Genomic DNA, 16,957 nt, shown 5'->3' with positions numbered 1-16,957 from the left:
CTCTCTACACCTGCATTTGAAACTTTCTCCACACACTTGAATGCTCTGACAATGAGGAATAATTTACCATAATTATTAATGTAGTTGGGACCTTCTGTTTCTCAAGGGACTCTTCAGTCACTATTGGTAAGAATATTTTCAGGTAGAATTTTCTTAAAGGAACCCAGGTTTTGTGAACAGACATTTCATGTAAGTATCTGTGAGTGTCTAGAAGCAAGTTAGATAAAAATGTTCATCTCCCCTTGTCGCTGTACCACACAGAACACAGCTTTTAAAAACTTTAGGGTTCCCCCACCCGCCTTGCTTCTTCAGTAAAACCAATCTAGTTTCTTTTTGTGCAGCAAAAGGAGGAAGGAACAAACAGCAAATTAATCAAACAGGAAGTGAATAACCACAGAAGAGCGTTTGCCTCTGACTCAGTATATCACATTCCACCGGGGGCCAGAGGGTGTCCAAAATGGCCGCCCCAAAGAGACCCTGCGTCTCCCTTAGAAGATGATGCCTTTTGGGGGCTGTTCCCTCTTGGAGCTCCTACCTCCCTTGCTCTCTGTCTCCTGTGCCCCTGACCATGCCTTCCTACAGTTCCCTTTAACGGTAAGAAAAAATTATATGCTATCTTAATATATTTCCTTGATCAAAAGGAGGGGCCTGCTGTGAGCCATAGTATAGAGAAAGATCTGTTGTCCGATCATTCTGTGAAGGTTCATGTGGGCTCTGTGTTGTACGGAATGTGAGTTTCACACCGGAAGGATTGCGAGCAATTCCTAACACTTGTGTTTAGAGTCGGTAAGCGAGATTTGGGTAGAATTTCTTCTGACCACCAGACAAGTTTGAATTCAGAGGAATTTCCCCCACCCCATCCCCAATGAAAAGGACTGTTTATGTCAGCGAACACATCCTTTGAGTATGTAGTGCTGTTGTCCGCACAACTGACTTGGAACTGTGATACTAACCAGCCCCAGGGAATGCTTTTGAAGTCTAGAGAAGACGACGGGGCCATGGAACTCAGAGGCTGCCGTTCAATGTTACTTAAGTTCAGCTCGGAAAAGGAAGCACTTCTACTTCTACGCGGTCTTCCTGGGGAAAGATAGATTTATTGTTTCTAATCATTCTAATCACTGGAATAGAGCCTTGTGCAACTTCTAGTACTAATCAGATCCTGTATCGTTGCTTATAACTATTTCTGTTTAATAGGATACATACGTTGGCATAAAATATTGCCATTTAAAAATTGTATGCTGGTTACCCAGAGACCTACTGAACCTCTTCAAGGAAACACTTCCCATCCAAAACAACTTGATGTGTAGGGTGTGTGTGTTGGGGTGGGGAGGTAAGGGGGGGTGAGGAATATGAAGCAGCATTTCATATTCTTTTTCCTCCATGTGGAAATAACTTCTTAAAAATCTCCAGACAATTAAAAGGCTCATATAACATTACTCAAATCCTCAAATTCTATAATTCAGTGGCATAGCTAGTGTATACAATCTTTTTTTTAAAAAAATGGAAATGTAGTAAAGTGAAGAAAAGGCAACAGGAAGACCCTTAGAGAGTCCAGAAGCTTGAAGGGAGAGAGTAAGACAGGATCTAAGGCAGAGAGGGAGGATGAGAAGCTTAAGATCTGGCCCAACGTCATTTATTTACTGTAGAAACCATCCCCTTAACTGTTGCCTTACAATGTGGGTTTGTTTTATGCTCATCAAGTTATGTTGCTTCTGAACTACAATATCCTCTGGTCAAAACTCTTCCTTTCAGGGGCCAGAAAGGTAATATAATATGGAGAGCACTTGCCTGGTGAACTACTGACCAGGTTCAATTGAGAGTTTTGCCAGGAGGGATCCCTGAGCACAGAACGAGGAGTAAGCCCTGACTACTACCCAGTGTGTCCCAAAACAAAATAATCAAAACTCTTCCTTTTATAGTCTAAAGAGGCTAACCAATGATGTGAAGTCATAGTCAGGATTTCTAATCCTTTTTGGAAGGTATATCATAGTTAATTGTTTACAACTCAGCAGGTACTCTATTATCAAAACTTTTAAGGATTTTACTTGTGTTCTCCAGATGAGCTGAAAAATTCAGAGAATTTATGGCTAGTCCCTGGGGTCCACCAGCAATTTTACCCTACAGGTTGATAAAAGCACCCTCTAGCTCTGACCTGTAGGCTGGAATTTTCCCATCTCTGCTAGAACATAAGAGGACATCAACTACCTAATACCCAGACTTTTCATATTTTATGCTTTGGAAGCTCATTTAACGTTTGATGAACACATTGTTGCTCAGAACATTTTGGGTTGTTTGAACGGCAATGCATTTCTGCTCTAAGTTTTATTTTTCCGTACAATAACACATTTACTTCTCGCTAGAAAGAGGGCTTCTCTTCAACTGCCATAAATACCTCAATCCTGAAAATTAGAACTAAAACAAAATTAGTCTCAAGAGTGTCTTCACTCCTGCGCTTCTCTGAGAAACTCTGTTCATGCACTCCTTCCTCATTGAACTCTATTACTGACATTTATATGGGTTTTGCACAATGGGTGAAGTCAGACTGTCCTTTCTCTTTCTGGTGGTTTAATGAGGACTAAATGGTGACATTAACTGAGTATTTATGATGTTTTAGTTGCTTTATTTTGACTTATTTTTATGACAGATGCTTACAAACACTTCCTTTAATGCTAATTTCCAATAACTAGGTACCATCGTTCCCATTTTATTGTGGAGATGGGGCTTTGTGATGAAAAGTATTTGGCTCACCTCATAGAGATGCATCTGATCACTTAATTTTCTGTAGAGGAAATTTTCTGTAGTTTCAAAGCTTTCTTCATATGTGCATGTTGGAGACAGCGTGAAACTCTTCTCTAGTCTCAGGAATCAGGGACGAGGCTGAGACTTGCTTTATGTATCTAGTAACAATAAATATCTTCAAATATTCTCAAGTCTTCAGGTCATTTGACACAGACAGAACTAACTTTGGTGCTTTTTCTCTTTACATTGTAAGGTGATATTTTCAGTGACTACAATAAGAAACTGTGTTGACATAAATGCCGTGTAAAGGGTGGAGGAGCCTGTGTGCTGGCGAGTAAATGCTCAGTGCACACACCAAGCAACGTCACAGGACAGACCTGAACTTTCTTAAACAGGGTGTTGAAGATTTAGAAAAATGTTAGCTTTGAGCTCTGAACTCATCAGCAGGAGCACCTGGAAGAGATGGGAAAGCGGAGGAGGAAATGGGTCATTTTCACTTCTGTGGGTAAAAGCATCAGAAGATTTCCTTTACCTCCTCAACAGTTAAACATTGGTAGGGGTAGGTGGGCCCTTCAGTTTTTCTTCTCCCTCTCATTTTAATGTCTATGAATTTGCATTACTTTTAAAATTAAATATGGAACTGGAGAGAGAGCCCAGTGGACTGAGAACATGTTTTGCATGTAGAAGGTCAGGTTCAGTCCCCTGAATACACCTGGGATCACTTCTAAGCACTAAGGAAAGAGTAGCCCCTGGGCACCGCCAGGTGCGGCCCCAAAACCAAAATAAAATAAACAAATATGGTAGAAGATTTTTTTAAATAGCTTCCTTTATATAAACCTTTCACATGCAGTTACTCTTATAGTAAAACTGTGGTTGTATCCACGTTCCTAGTTAACTGTAACAGTAATGGCAATGCTTTCAAAGGCCTCCTTTGAAAAATACCTTTATCGCCCCACAAAATAAACCAACTCTTTGTCTAAAGCCTTTAAAAGGAGCATTTTTGAAATAGTTACAGACATAGAAAAGATACCACCCCTGACTAATAAGACAAACTAGGAACTGGAGAGATAGTACCGGGTTAGAACACTTACCTTTTCTTAAGGTATGGTTGGAAAATGGAGACAATGGTAGAGGAATGGTTACAGTGATGGTGGGATTGGTGTTGGAATATTGAAGGCCTGTAACAAATTATCATGAACAACTTTGTAAACTATGGTGTTTAGGTAAAGTGGGGGAGAAAGACATTGAGTGTGGTTGACCCAGTGCAACTCTCTGGGGACCACATATGGTCCCCCCAGCGTCCATAAGCATTATCTTGAGCACAGAATCAGGAATAGTCCCTGAGCACCAGTGGGTGTGCCTGCCACACACACACACACACACAGAGAGCAACAACAACAACAAAAAAACAAAGTATGAGTGAGCAGAAAATTTGTTTTTTCAGGTAGTGTGCCATATCAGACCTCAGGAGAAAGGAGCAAACGCTTTTTGAGAAATAAGGCATCCCATGTACAGTGAATCTGCATCCCCCATCCTGCCCAGCTTGCAAAGAACAATAACGACTAAGTAGCCACCAGGCGCTTGCTTCACTCCTGAAGGAAAGCTTGTGTCTCTGCCTCTTCCTTCCTCCGGGCTGAGCTTCTGTTCTGCTTTTCCTCTTGTAGTCTTTGCCCCTGTGCCTGCACCCGTCTGAGGAGAGGGAGAGTAACAGAAATAGAAATGAACTTTCTTCCGAGGTATTCAATTTTCTCAAATGGTCAGAGTCATGCTAAGGGCCATGGGATGGTGGTGGGGCACAGAGCCCCCCCCCCCGCCATGCCCACCCCCACATTCCCCTCCCACCCCTCTTGATCATAAACTGGAAAGTACAGGCTATGGCAGCTGTGAAAAGCTTGTGCTAGAGAAACAGGATGGCTGTGGTTTGCTGTGAGCATCAATTTTCCTGTTGAGCATTTTTACAGGAAGTTGAAGAACAAAGCCAACTTCGGCTTAATTAGCTCTAATGGTGTTCATATCTTAAACACATCCAACTGAGTGTGCCTTGCAAAGGGGTCTCTAAAGAATCAAGGATGATTAGGAGTAGAAGTCCCAAAACTACAGGCTTTTTAAAATTCAGGATCTTAGCAGCAATTTTAGTTGGCTAAGTGATTTTATTTTTACAGTGTATCTTGGCCTGGATTCATTGCCTTTGTAATGAATACATTTGCAGTCCTTTTTTTTTTTTAATGGTGGTAGTAACTCAGTATGAATTTAAGAGCCGTTTCTGATTAAAACACTGTTGAGTTATAGGAATTATAAATTTCCTCTGTTACTGTTTATTGGCCAAAAAATTGTTTGTATGTATGTGTATTTGTGTGTGTTGTGTGTGTATGTGTGTGTATAAACTGCAAGGAAATAAATCAAAATAAGAATTATCTCTGGGTCCTACTAGCCCCAACCTTTTTCACCTAGAATTTAATTAACAACTGCTTTATTCAGTGGTTAAATAAATACAATTTATTTTCATCTTTGTACACTTTTATGTTTTCTAAGTGAATTTGTATTATTTTTGGAAGTAGAAAGATTACATAACCTGAAAAAGCCAAGAACATGTAAAAAATATAATATAAGTGAGTTAAGAATGTTATAAAGCTCAATATAATTAATGTAAGTGAAAATAAGGAAAAACAAGAAAGCTTTGAAGGTGAGAGAGTGTTCAGACCTTTAGATCTGTCAAATTATATAGTTTCTATCCTATACTTATTACTCTATCACCATCCCTTATATACACACACACACACACACACACACACACACACACACACACGGAGAAAATAAAATACTCCTCTATTGTTTCGATCTTTCTGGGGGAGAAAAAAGCTAACTTTTCCTGCATCCATTTTATATGGGATTGTATTTATGGGTGATTTTTTACGAGATTTATATAGCAAAATGCTTTATAGTTTTTAATAATTCAAGGTAGTAAATAATGATAACAACTGGATAAACCTGCTTTTTATCTTCTCTACCAGAACTTTTTCAGTATGCTCCTCATTCCAGATTCAAAGTCAGTTGTCTGAAGATCAGCAGATGATTTCATGTCATTTTTATACCATGAGACAGCATCAGCACCATGCAAAATAATGTAGAGTAAAATTTAAATTAAATATAAGAAATGAACTATACAGGTCTCTTCTTAAATACAGTAGACCATTCCACAGCCAACAATGATTCTTTTTTCTTAGGTGCACACATTGAAGAATAAACCATGAATTTCCAGGGTGAGTCTAGATGCCCCTGTGGGCTGTGTACCAGTTGACCATGCCATGAGCAGACCATGTCTACAGTGGATGGAAAATGGCCTGAGCCACACATGTTCTCTTCTGAGATGCCCTCCAGTATTATATATTAGATAGATGGCTCCAGGCCATCTTCTAGGCCATGCTTTGGCTGGTCTAGGATCTACATATGATGCTATCTAATGGGAGGATAAATCGGGTTGTTGGCCTAGTAGCATTGTAGTTAAACTAAGTAGGAAATTCCAGAATTTCTAACCAAATATTGATATTGGGGTGTAGGGGGTGGGGAGGGTTGGGGTGGGGAGGAGGAATAATGGGCAGGTCATCAAGGAAAAGTCAATGAACTTTTAAAAATATGTATTCAGCTCTGTTCCCTAAACCCAGTAGAGCCAGTTCCTGCATACAGGAGGTTTATTGACAAATTCTTTTCCTTGCCTCAACAGCTCCTCACATAAAATTAGGCCTTTTTTTTAAATAATGCATTCAGTGATTTTATAAAGCGTGGACAATTCCTTATATGCCCTAAGATTTGGGGTGATTTTTCTCTTTCTTTAGTGTATGGTGAACCAGGGATATCATGGATGAGATAATGGAGGGATGTTTTATTCAAAAACAGTTCTCTCCTCATGTCCTTGAGAATAGCAGGCATGCGTTATTGACACTGTGTGTTGGTCTGCTGGGCTGTCATAGCGCCATGCCTTAGAGTGGGTCACTTAGTGGTAGAACTGTGTGGTCTCACAGTTCCAGAAGCTAGAATCCAAATCCAGATGGCAGCTGGTGAGTTTTTCCGGAAGGCTCTCCCTTGCTTGCAGTGGCCATCTTCTCCTGTGTCCTCACGAGGCTTCTGCTCTGTCTGCTGGCATCCTTGGGGTCCCCTTCTCTTCTCATAGAGATCTCAATTGTTTTGGATTCGGGCCCCACTCACCAGACTTACTCTAACTCAACCACCTCTCCCTAGAGCCCAGCTTCATGTACAGTCACATTCTGGGGTCCTGGCCTTTGTACTCCAGCATAGGAATTTGGGAGGACACAGGCCAATTCATAGCACAGTGTTGGGATTGAATATTCACCCCCACTCTCTGTATTGACAGAGAGAGAGAGAGAGAGAGAGAAAGCACACATATACACATAAAAAGCAGCCTACAGGTGAACATTTAAGAACACTCTAGCCTTTCTCAGCTACTTCAATATTTAATCATTTAAATTACTATTAAAAAGAAATTAACTCTTGAAAGTGTTCAAAAATTCAGAATCTGGGGTGAAGGGCAGGTGGGTGAGTGAGGGTCAGTACATGGGGAAGTCAGTGATCCTCCAACTTCAGCGATTTTAACTAGGGTGGGAAACAAGATGTAAAGAGGTTCCGAAACACACATTGCTGATTCTCATGCAAGAAATGACAGTCTGGGGCAGAGGGTCAGTGCAAGGCCTAGCATGCGGCTATGGGCGTGACCTTGGTTAGATTCCTGACACTACATAAAGCTGCTGAGCACTGCCCGATGTGGCCCAAAAACTAAAAAGGAAAGAAAGAAATGACGGCCCATGCTTTGGGAGTCCCTACCCACTCTTCTCCTCACTCTAGGTTCTGCCTGTGCCAGGCACCCCAGCACTGCACACCCCAACAGAACATGTGTTTGTGCTCCAGGAAGAGAGAGAGAGAGAGATCCTAGACCCATGCTTCCAACCCCTGCTCTCCTGGGCCACGCACCACTTCATTCCATCCTTCCAGCAGCATCCCACTTACAGGGAGGGAAAGAAGGCTCAGAGAGGTCAAAGGCTTGTTTAACCTCCCAGATTACAGGGTAGCACAGCAAAGACTCAAAGTCAAATTCTCTCGACCTCAGTCTCATATTCTCACAGAGGCACCAGCTTTTCTCAAGCCAGACCACAATGATGTCTGTCTGGGATTTTAAATTTTTATTTATTTATTTATTTTTGTATTTTGGGACAGACCCAATGATGCTCAGGGCTTACTCCTGGCTTTGTGCTCAGGGATCATTCCTGGTGTGGGTCAGGGTAGGACCATATGGGATGCCAGAGATTCAACCCAGGTCGGCAGCATGAAGGCAAGCACCTTATTTGCTACACTATCTACCCAGCCCCACAATGATGTCTGGAAACCTGTAAAGGACGTCTTCTCTGTATGTCAGTGCATGGAACAGAATGCAGAAGATCATAAGGAAAACTAGTTACACTGAGCGGGCACAGCAAGACATAGCAGCAGATCTCAGCATTGCCCTCATTTCAAATGAGATCTCCAGGAACTGTATTAAGGGGTTGAAAATGTCACATGGTAAACTCATTGAGAGAGCAGAAGATAGCTCAAAGGGCTATCCCCAATAAGCTGAGTTTGATCCCGGGCAACCTGGTCACCCCAAATACCGCTGGACCTGAGCGCTGAACCATTCATGAGACAGAGTATCACCAGGAGTGGCTCCTAGTCTCCCTGAGCATTGCTTGGAAGGCCCCCGATTTAAAACAATAATAATAATAATAACAACAACAAAAAGATCTTCATGATACAATTTCCAGGCCCTGTGGTTTGTGGCTGCCATTGGTCATTGAAGGAAATGCTTGCTTTCATTTGGAAGTTAGGGAGGTGAACAGGTTCGTAATAACCCCTTGAGTGCCAAGCATAGATGATGAAAGTGTCAGGTGTGTTCGCATCGGCTCTGCTTGAGGTTCTTCAGGACAGCCCAGTTCTGACTCTGATGAGGGCTGTTGACTCCCAAAGGGAAGAGAAGCTCTCACTCTCTCAAAGCTGAGGTTCTCCTTCTCTGGGGAGCAGGTGAGCTGCAGGTCCCTCTCACAGGGACTGACTTATTGCCCAGACCTCAGACGCAGAGGGCTGATGCTGGAAGTCTTTTCTGCAGCCCCTGCCTGGCTCTCCTGTTGGTCAGAGCCCTACTTTGTCTCATGGACTGGGGACTAGGTGCGGTGCTAGGGGAGCAAACTCAGGGCCTTTCTCATATTAGACATCATATTAGACATGTATTGTACTTTTGACCTCTCTTCCTCAAAGGAAACCAGTTTTGTTTGGGGTTCACTCCTGAAAGTGCTCAGGGCTTAATCATGGTGTTCAAGGGTACTTGGGGTACCCTATGTAATGCTGGGGAATCAAGATGCTAGGGATCAAACCAGGGTCGGCTGCATGCAAGGCAAGGCAAGTGGAAGAGTTCACAATCCGGAGAGAATCAGGCGTGCGGCAGCCCAGCCTATGAGCATGAGACTCGTGTCCTTGGAGCCAGTGCTGACGTGCCAGGACTAGAATTCAGGGTTTCTCCCAAACTCTCCCAGTCATGCAGGGAAAAGCCCAGATTCCGGGGAAAGCCTCTGAGCTGGTGTGTGGATGGGTGCAGCCAGGGTGTTGAGAGAAGGACTCAGGGGAAGGGGAGACTGTCACCCACACTTCCTCTCCTCGTGTGGCGGACATGGCCCAGAGGGCAGGGCCCAGCCCCTGTGGTTGGGGGTTATTTTTAAGTCAGTGAGCGCACAGACATAACCGAAACAACAGTCAACAGGCAACGGGGGAGTCATTGAGTGCAAGAGGCCCTCTGTAGCATGCCCCCCGCCCCCGCCAGACACAACAGGGGAGGAGGTGTCTCCTCTGATCCAGGCCACCGGAGAGCGAGTGTGAAGAACCAGGGTGCTAGAGGGGACCCACTCCTCCCTGTTATCTCTCCTCCCCCGCAAGAACCTGTGACGATAACAGGCAGAGAAATGAGTCGGTGGACACGGAAGTGGACGCCTTACATTCGTGTGTGCATTTTTGCCTCCAAGCACATAGAGGACTTGCTCCGATCTCAGGGCACCCCCTGCCATGTCTGTTCCACTGCCTGGCTCAGCACCGCTCACAGTCAAGCCTGAGTCCAGGTCAGACCCTGGCTGGGCCTTCCTCTAGGGCGATGAGGGCTAGAAAACCCTCCCGGCAGCCCACACGGCTGGAGGTGATCAGGGATTGTCCCCACAACCATTGGTGCTCCCCAGGATCATGCGGTGCAGGGGGAGCAAACTCAGGGCCTTGCACATATTAGACATGTGTTGTACCTTTTGACCTCTCTCCCTCAAAGGAAACCAGTATTGTTTGGGGTTCACTCCTGAAAGTGCTCAGGGCTTATAATCATGACACTCAAGGGTACTTGGGGGACCCTATGTAATGCTGGGGAATCAAGATGCTAGGGATCAAACCAGGGTCGGCTACATGCAAGGCAAGTGCTTTAACATCTGGACTAGGTTTCTGGTTATTTAAAGGAATATATATACATATATATATATATATATATTAATCCTTTTTTGAGACAGTTTTACTGAAAAATAGATCCCAACCTAGTTTACAAGTAAACTGGAAAACTTGTTCTTCACCCACCGGAAAAACCGTACCCGGGTTTTGAAAGGGGCAGGAGAGCAAGGCAGTGCAGGTGGAGGACGCGGGGGACGGAAAGGACGAAGTCTGAATGAGTTGCTGTGGGTCTTCTAGCAAGTCTCCATGTCTGGGGGCCTCAGTATCCTTTCTGTCAAGTGAGCAGACCCTTGCAAGGTCACCCTGGATCCTGCTGCTTGTCAATAGCAAAGCTGTGACTTGGTTTGGGCTGGGTTTTGAGCTGATATTCTAGCAGGCTCGTGTGGAACGAACGAGACTGTCCCACACAGTGATTTCTGTCTCCCACAGCCATGACAGAGCTGAGCTATCCTCCCAGTGTTTCTGGCGCCCGTCATATGGCTGCCCCAGGAACATGTGAGTCTTCTGCATTCACTTTTTGATGTCAAAACTAAGTTAGTATGTTCTAAGAAGCCATTTCCCATGGCAAACTGAGTGAAGAAAAGAGAAGTAACTCTGCTTTTTGAAACTGGAGGTGCATGCACCCAGAAACAGTGTATGCATGTAGAGCCTCATTAATGCTCCTCATGCATGTGAGTGCAGAGGGAACTTTGGTGTTTTGCTAAAATGCTGACTCTTGGGACAGGGCACAAAGGAGAAAGAAGCCTGGTGTGCCTGCAGGTGTCTCCAAGCACTTCCTCCCCCTCCTCACTCCCAGCCTCAGCCAACCCCCTCACCATCCCCTTCTACACCCCATCCACAGCCCCATTCTCATCTACATTGTCATCCCCATCCCAATGGGCTCTTTGCCTCTGGAATTTGCAGGGCTGCCTCCTTTGCCTCTGCTCCTCCAGTTCTCCTCCCCCCCCCAACCTAACCAGTCTCACCTCTCCTTTGTTCTCAAGAGGAAAAAAAAAAAATCCATGCGTTGTACAGGGCCAACCCCAATTTGATCCCCAGCACCACGTATGTCCCTTGAATAAGCCCTGACCAGCACCAGGTGTAATCCCCAAGTCAAAATAACAAAAATTCACAAATTTAGAGGTCAGAGTGGTTTTATTAAACAAGTTCTAAGTCAGCAACATGCCATTAAACAAGTAGAGAGGGTTTTCACAAAATGCAGAGGGGTTTTTTTTTTAGAGAGAGAAAAGGAGAGTAAGATAAGATCTTTGGCCTAAAACAAACAAACCAAAAACCAAAAGTCTGGAAAATGACTCAGTGGCTTGAAAGCACTTGCCTGGCAGGTGGAAGGTTGTGAGTTCAAGCTCCCTGATGCTAACGGATTTCCAAAAAGGTCCAGAAAATGACCCAGCGGCTTAGAAAAGGCCCAGGGCAAGACCCGAGCTTAATGCCTATAGGGGGGAAAAATTAAAAAGAAGGAAAAAAAAAAAAGAAGGAAACAAACAAAAAAAAAAGGAAAGATTTAGGTTAAAGTTGGCTTCCTGCAGTGAAAGGGCGGTGGCTCTGGATCTTGCTGAGGACGTGCCTCCCTGGGCTGATCTGGTAGATCGTTCCAGAAGACGCTGTAGGAGAGGCAAACACTGCTGTCAGCTGTCGCCGATGACCAGTAGGGTCCCAGCACAAGGATCGCATTTGTGGCCTGTTTTTAATTTTTTTATCTTTTTGGCTATTTAAATCCTGCCTCGCTTTCCTGGGTCTCTAACCCTGAGCAACTGTAAACACTTTGCTGGTAAGTTCAGGCTTGCATTCGTCCTTGTTTTCAATGCAGATGAACCAGCAGTGGACTGAGAGAAGAATCAGGAGGTGTGAAGGAGACTTAGGTGGGAGCAGGGATTTTGTCATGGAAACGGGAGCAGGAGGAGAAGCAAACTTCCACCTTTGCCAGGAGACATTTCTAATAGTGTTCCCAGAAACTTGGAGCTTACTAGGTCGTGGGTCCTGGGTCTTTTTCTGCCTTCAATCTTCACCCCCTGGGCCCTCACTTTAACCAGGGGTGGAGGTGGGGGTAGGTGGAGTTTGCTTCCTGCTCCTTGAGGTGCTTTGGCCCAGAAACCTCTGGTCCTTTCCAAACTGTACTGTCTGTCTTCACAAGGTGATAATGCTGGGCTGTGAAATGCTGGGCTGAGACACTAAGTTAATGTCTGTACCTGTGGTACAGAAGTGTGTAAAGAAAATTAGGATTGCAGATTAATGCCTGAGGATCCGACAGATAGTCATGTTGGTTTACTTTTGTTCATTGATCTTTTTTCTGCAGGTTTGTCAGCAAGATTGGTGAAAGCTTAACTGTCCACGATGCCTGTCCCTCCGCCTCCCGCACCCCCGCCGCCCCCGACGTTTGCTCTGGTGAGTTGAGTGGCGCCACCTGCTCCATTGTCTATGCCTGGAGCAAGCTGGAGGAAGTCACACTTGCACACATGTATTGTATTTGTTCTCAGCTATTTGTTTCTGGCTTAACTACGAGGGCTGGAGGGAGCCAGAGAGCTTAGTGGGTAGGGCACATGCCTAGCATGGACAGAGCCCTGACATAAATCCCTGGCATGGCATGTCCCCACCATATTGCTGGTGTGACCCCTATTAAAAAGTTTTAATATAATTGTGCCAGAGTAAGCCAGACCACGTGATGCTGCTGACACATAGGGTTTTGTGTCTCAGTCTCATGCTGTGAGTGATGCTGGGGATTGAGGTTAGAGTGGTTGCTTCTGCAGTGTCCATCCATCAAAACATCCTATCACTCCCATGCACTGGCCTGCACTGGGCTATTCGGGGGGCATTCGGCTACAGGCATTATCCATCCATCTACGTGGATTCAATACCTCCCCTCTAACTTCTGGGCTGCTCAGTCATAATAGGACCCCAAAACTTATTCCTTTGTAAAATTGTTTTCATTGTTTATTATTTGACTCTTCTTTTTGTCTGCTTCTTCCTCCCCACCACCCTGTTTAGCAACACTTTCCCCCATCCCACCCGCCGCCACACACACATCCTCCTTTAAGTTTCTCCTTGCTTTTAGATGCTGCTTTCCAAAGGGGTTTCATTCGTGGGTTCATCCTGGCTCCTGGACAGTTTTGTCCTCAGACGTTAAGCTTCCAGGAAGCCCACCCTTCATTAAAGGATCTGAGGGGCTCCCTCCCAGACATACCCATAGTTTGGGAACACTTACCTGCAAAGTCATGTGCCTTGATTTTTCCTCTTGGGGAAACTGAGGCTCAGATAGGAAAAGTCTCCTGCCCAGGCTCCTGAGGGCTACGCCCATCTAGCCCACCTGTGGTTGCAATCTAACTGGAGGACAAACTGTGAATTAGTTCATTGCTCCTCAAAGTATGATCCTGCCAATAGGCCTTAGAACAGACTAAAATGCCCAAGGAGACAGATACAGAAATTGAGCGTCAGCATTTAGAAATGCAACAATTCTATTGTAGTGTTTTATGTTCATTTTGTTTCTAAAATTGTCCTTTTTTTTAAAAAAATGCACTCTTCTAATGATTTATTATTATTTTACAATAGTATCAGTCCATGAAAGAGTAGGTTTTTTTAATTGAGTGGTAATTCAAGGGTTGTCTTGCATGTTGCCATCGCCTTTTCAATCCCCAGTACCACATATGGTCCCCAGAGCACTACCACAAGTGTCCTCTGAGCACAGACCCAGAAATAGTCCTTGAGTACCTCTGAGTGTGGCCCTCAGACCCCTGAAAATAAAATCATTCATAATTAATAATGAGTTTAAGTTCTTAGGTAAATGTGAAAAACTCTGATCTGGCTAGAATTTGTTTATAATTCCCCTGAAGTGTTGCTTGTAACCATGCTGTGAAACACATGAACAAATATTTTTTTATTTTTGATGTTCATATGTTTTACTGTGTGCTTTGAAAATTGTAGTTAGCAGTAAGTAATGATATCAAGTCCAGGATTTAATAATGAGTTCATTTTTCAGAAAACATTTACTGCGGCCAGAGAGATAGTACAGTGGGTAGCATGCTTGCCTTGCATGAGGCGATCCATGAGCCAGAATTCATATGGTCCCTGGAGCATCACCAGGAGTGTTCCCTGAACACAGAGCCAGGAGTAAGAACCACCACGTGTGGACCCCTCCCCCCCAAAAAAGAAGAAAATAAGGGAAACATGTTTACCAAAAACATTTTTATTTATTTAGATTTCAATTTATTTAAATAAACATCTTATTATATTTTCCATGAGGTTAATTCATGAAAAATATAAATAAAACAAAAGGAACATGTGACGATGACAAAAAATTATGAAAATGGTACCAGAATAACAGAAGTTTAGTCCTGGCATATCCTTTCAATTTGTTTCTGTCCATAATGACCTGGTGAAGAGCAAGATCCTAGCAATAGGAAGTGGAGGTGAGGAAAGAGCGAGGCAGGCTGACATCCAACAGAGAGAGGACACTGCCTGGGGACACTCTTTCTTGGTGCAGAGCAGTTCAGGGCCTGCCTGAATGGCACATAAGAGCAGTTAACCCCCCAGCCCCCTGGGAATCAAGTGCCCACAAGAATGTGGAGGCTAAAGAGTGAAGGTCGCTAAGCCTCCAACCCTGAGGAGACCCAGTGTGAACACGTCCATAGGCCTGCTGGACCTTAAGTTTTTCATCCTTAAAATTGAAGACAGTCGGGGGCTGGAGCAATAGCACAGCGGGTAGGGCGTTTGCCTTGCATGCAGCCGACCCGGGTTCGAATCCCAGCATCCCATATGGTCTCCTGAGCACTGCCAGTAGTAATTCCTGAGTGAAGAGCCAGGAGTAACCCCTGTGCATCGCCGCCGGGTGTGACCCAAAAAGCCAAAAAAAAAAAAAAATTGAAGACAGTCAGTGACTGTAAAAGCTATTTCCAGGATGCCCAAGTTGAAAAAACAGATTTCAGAGCACTAAAGGACGATTCCATTAGCAAAAACAAACTATGCAAGAGCATTTCCAGAAGGGCTGCCAGAGCTCTCACTAGGTTAGAATGTTGGGGGTTGATGGGAAAGAGCTGTTGTGTTTATTTCATTTTTAATTGGTTTGGGGGCCAAACCCAGCAGTGCTCCAGCGCTACTCTTGGGTCTGTGTGTGTGGATCACTCCCAGCAATGCTCAGGGGATTGTGTGGTGCCGGGAATCAAACCAGGGCCTTCAGCCCACTGAGCTATTTTTCTGGCTCATGAAGTATTTTAGATCTCCTATTTAACCTTCCATCGGAGAAGGTTCTGGATTCAGGCTGCTATGGTTTAAATCCTAACTCCTTCCCACATTCCTGGCCTGAACTTCCTTGTCTCTAAAATGGGAGTGACTCAGAGAGATGAAAATGAATTAAGACATGCAAGACGCTAAAAACAGTGCCTGACCTGTGCATCTTAAGCAAATGAAACTTTATAACTTACTTCAAGATCCTTCCAACTTAACACACAGAAATGCTATTTAGCTCACTTTTGGTTTGGGGTTGTTTTTTTTTGTTTTTGTGTTTGTTTTTGTGTTTGTTTTTGTGTTTGTTTGTTCCTTGGTGCCCCGGGGGCAGGGGTGGAGGTGGGGACTGGTTTTTGTTGTTGTTTTGAGCCACACCAGGCGCGCTCAGGGCTTTCTCCTAACTCTCTGCTCTCTGGGATCCCTCCTGGCAGGGCTCAGGGGGCCTTATGTGTTGTGGGGGATCAAACCCAAGCTGCATGCAGGCAAGTGCCCCACCTGTTGTTTCATCACTCTGGCCCCACAGCTGACTTTTCACTTTTGTTCTCAGGACTTCTGGCTCTATGCTCAGGGATCACTCATGGTGGGGGGATGGGGACCGTTATGGGATGCCTGGGATCAAATTCGGGTTGGCAGCGTGTAGAACAAGTGCCTTACCCACTGCATTATCTATACAGTCTACATTTAGCCTACTTTTTTTAGGGTTTTTCTTATCTCTCCCTCGGCCCCTACCTCTGATCATCACTGATTGCTCAGTGAGTCAGCTACTGCAGCTTCCCCTGGTGTCTGCCCGCTGTCGCCCACACTAGCACATCTAAAATCAGAAGGTCTCTTAAGAAGGGGTTGTAGGGGCTGCCCTAGGCCTCTCAGCTCTGCTGGAAGGACTTGGGGAAGCGGACTATTCCCTGGGACCCCTGAGACTGAGCCAGTTTCCAGGTGTGATAGACACAGACACTACTCTTTCTCCCAATTTCCAACCTGATGTTTTCTGTCCCCACTCCCTGAAATAACCCTGAGTGAGCTCCAATTTCTTTTTGAACAACAAAAACAAAAACAAAAATTTCTTTCCCAGAAATTCTGAAAATATCCATTTCCCCAATTTCTGAAAGTCAAACTTCCTACATACATGGTACGATCTGGCAATTTATTTGGGGGGGGATCTAGGTGCTCGAAGATTCAATATTTATCAATTATTTGTTATTAGAAATACATTTGGGGGCTGGAGCGATAGCACAGCGAGTAGGGCGTTTGCCTTGCACGAGGCCGACCCGGGTTCGATTCCCAGCATCCCATATGGTCCCCTGAGCACCGCCAGGAGTAACTCCTGAGTGCAAAGCCAGTAGGTAACCCCTGTGCATTGCTGGGTGTGACCCAAAAAGCAAAAAAAAAAAAAAAAACATTGGAGCAAAGGGAATGAGAAAACTCTCAGTGATAAGGAGCAAGTTCCCTGGGCCCATAATGCATGGCTTCATGACGGCAGGTGTCAAAACTG

The 16,957-nt window shown here is 44.6% G+C and overlaps 1 protein-coding gene across 3 annotated transcripts in view; it reads left to right on the top strand.

Annotated features, from left to right (window-relative positions):
• Nucleotides 1-16,957, top strand: part of WIPF1 (WAS/WASL interacting protein family member 1) — a 124,404-nt gene that overhangs the window by 84,250 nt on the left and 23,197 nt on the right. For 2 of the 3 annotated variants that reach the window (XM_055122864.1, XM_055122866.1), the window contains exon 2: nucleotides 12,548-12,636. In XM_055122864.1, coding sequence (XP_054978839.1) covers nucleotides 12,586-12,636 — 51 coding nt within the window. In that variant the 5' untranslated portion in view covers nucleotides 12,548-12,585. Of the gene's footprint in view, nucleotides 1-459; nucleotides 595-12,547; nucleotides 12,637-16,957 lie in introns of those variants that run through there. The other variant, XM_055122865.1, reaches the window with a different exon arrangement.

Source organism: Sorex araneus, chromosome X, assembly GCF_027595985.1.
Source record: "Sorex araneus isolate mSorAra2 chromosome X, mSorAra2.pri, whole genome shotgun sequence".
Taxonomy (NCBI): domain Eukaryota; kingdom Metazoa; phylum Chordata; class Mammalia; order Eulipotyphla; family Soricidae; genus Sorex; species Sorex araneus.
The sequence above is the reverse complement of the archived record's forward strand: the minus strand, read 5'-3'. Positions and strand labels throughout refer to the sequence as shown.